Raw genomic sequence first — 1,865 nt, 5'->3', positions numbered from 1 at the left:
GCCGCCCCCCCCCCGCCCCCCCGCGCCCGCCCCCCCCCCCCCCCCCACACTTATCATTTCCTGACTTGTTGGTGTGAGGGGAGGGGGGGAGGGGGGCAGATTGGAGGAAGGACTCTGAATGTAGCCGTGTACAATAATCTGGTCTGCAGTCACATATACGAGCCGCCAGGTCAGAGGTCCTTGGCGGTCTTATCACAGCACTGAATGGGGGGTTTCTGTTTTTCTGGCCACGACAGTGTACAGTACTTGTGTCCCCAGAAGGCCTGTGAGGCCGTGTCACATGTATGTTCCAGATCACACACACGGGATGTCTCATCCCGGAACACATCCTGACTTACCCGTCACATGACTGACGGATGACTCAGCTTCTTATTTGTATGATTTCTGTTTTTCTGCCTTTTTAATATGCCGAGTGTTCGAGGTCTGTTATCTCTGCCAAAGACGTGAAGGAGAACGGACCTGACCCACAAGCCCACCCAAGGCCGGCTTTTACCACTGCCGTGTCACAAGAGACTGGGAGATCGCTGCCTTGCTGCAAGAGACTGCTATTGTGTTACAGGACACTGATCCTATGCTACTAGAGACTGCTCCTAGAAGTCTTCTGTAAGATGAGGGCAGTCTCTAGCGGTCTCCTGTAACACGGGAGAAGGCTCTAGCAGCCTCCTGTAATACAAGAGCAGTCTCTTGAACTCTAGAGATTCCTGTCATGTTACAGGAGACTTCTAGAGACTGCTCTTGTATTACAGGAGGCTGCTAGGACCTTCCCCCATGTTACAGGAGACCGCTAGAGACTTCTCCCATGTTACAGGAGACCGCTAGAGACTTCTTCCGGGTTACAGGAGACCGCTAGAGACTTCTCCCGGGTTACAGGAGACCGCTAGAGACTTCTCCCATGTTACAGGAGACTGCTAGAGACTTCTCCCGTGTTACAGGAGACCGCTAGAGACTTCTCCCATGTTACAGGAGACCGCTAGAGACTTCTCCCATGTTACAGGACCAGTAGAGACTTCTCCCCATGTTACAGGACCACTAGAGACTTCTCCCATGTTACAGGAGACCGCTAGAGACTTCTCCCATGTTACAGGAGGCTTCTAGGAACTTCTCTCATGTAACAGGAGACCGCTAGAGGCTGCTGCCATGTAACAGGAGACTGTACTTCTGTTCCAGGAGGCTTCTGGGGACTGCTAGTATGTAACAGGAGACTGTTGGTGATTGCTGCCTTGTAACAGGACGGTGAGAAACTCATCTTGTTACAATTTACTTACGGCCCCGCCCATCGCGGAGCGGCTCCCCTGCCGCCTCTGCAAATTAGGAAAACCCCAAACCGCTCTGCAGCACAGCCAATCGTGATTTGCCCCGCCCACTCCCTGCCCCACCTTATGGGCTCATATTTAATAAGACCCCCCCAACCTGAGTCTTGGGGCGCTGTGTGTGGTCAGTATGGATGATGGGAGTTGTCGTGTTGTGTCCGTAGGGCCACATGCGTCGTCTTTACGGCGTGGTTTTATTTTTTGTTCCCCCCCGCACGCAGTTGACGCGTTTCACCTTCTCCTCTCTCCAGATCTCGGACATTCAGGTCACCGGGCAGTCTGAGGACATGACGGCCAAGGAGAAGCTCCTCCTCTGGTCGCAGCGAATGTCGGAAGGCTACCAGGGTCTGCGCTGCGACAACTTCACCAGCAACTGGCGGGACGGTCGGCTCTTCAGCGCCATCATTCACCGGCACAAGTGAGTACAGCGCAGCGTTCATCCTCTGTACGCACCGCCAGAGAGCGGCGTGCTGCGGGGAGGCGTTCTAATCCGCGTGCAGCGAAAGCACCTCGGGGGAGATATGCTGGGATTGGCCAATCGTTTTTCCCAGGGCC

At 54.6% G+C, this 1,865-nt stretch overlaps 1 protein-coding gene across 4 annotated transcripts in view; it reads left to right on the top strand.

The window, feature by feature from the left end:
* The window catches only part of PLEC (plectin), a 225,016-nt gene that overhangs the window by 165,218 nt on the left and 57,933 nt on the right, over positions 1–1,865 (top strand). For all 4 annotated transcript variants that reach the window (XM_018562625.1, XM_018562626.1, XM_018562629.1 and 1 more), the window contains one exon: positions 1,562–1,728. In XM_018562625.1, coding sequence (XP_018418127.1) covers positions 1,562–1,728 — 167 coding nt within the window. The remainder of the gene's footprint in view (positions 1–1,561; positions 1,729–1,865) is intronic.

This window comes from Nanorana parkeri, unplaced genomic scaffold (genome assembly GCF_000935625.1).
Source record: "Nanorana parkeri isolate BGI_ZX_2015 unplaced genomic scaffold, ASM93562v1 scaffold588, whole genome shotgun sequence".
Lineage (NCBI taxonomy): Eukaryota > Metazoa > Chordata > Amphibia > Anura > Dicroglossidae > Nanorana > Nanorana parkeri.
Note: the sequence above shows the minus strand (reverse complement) of the source record. Positions and strands in the feature narration are given on the sequence as shown.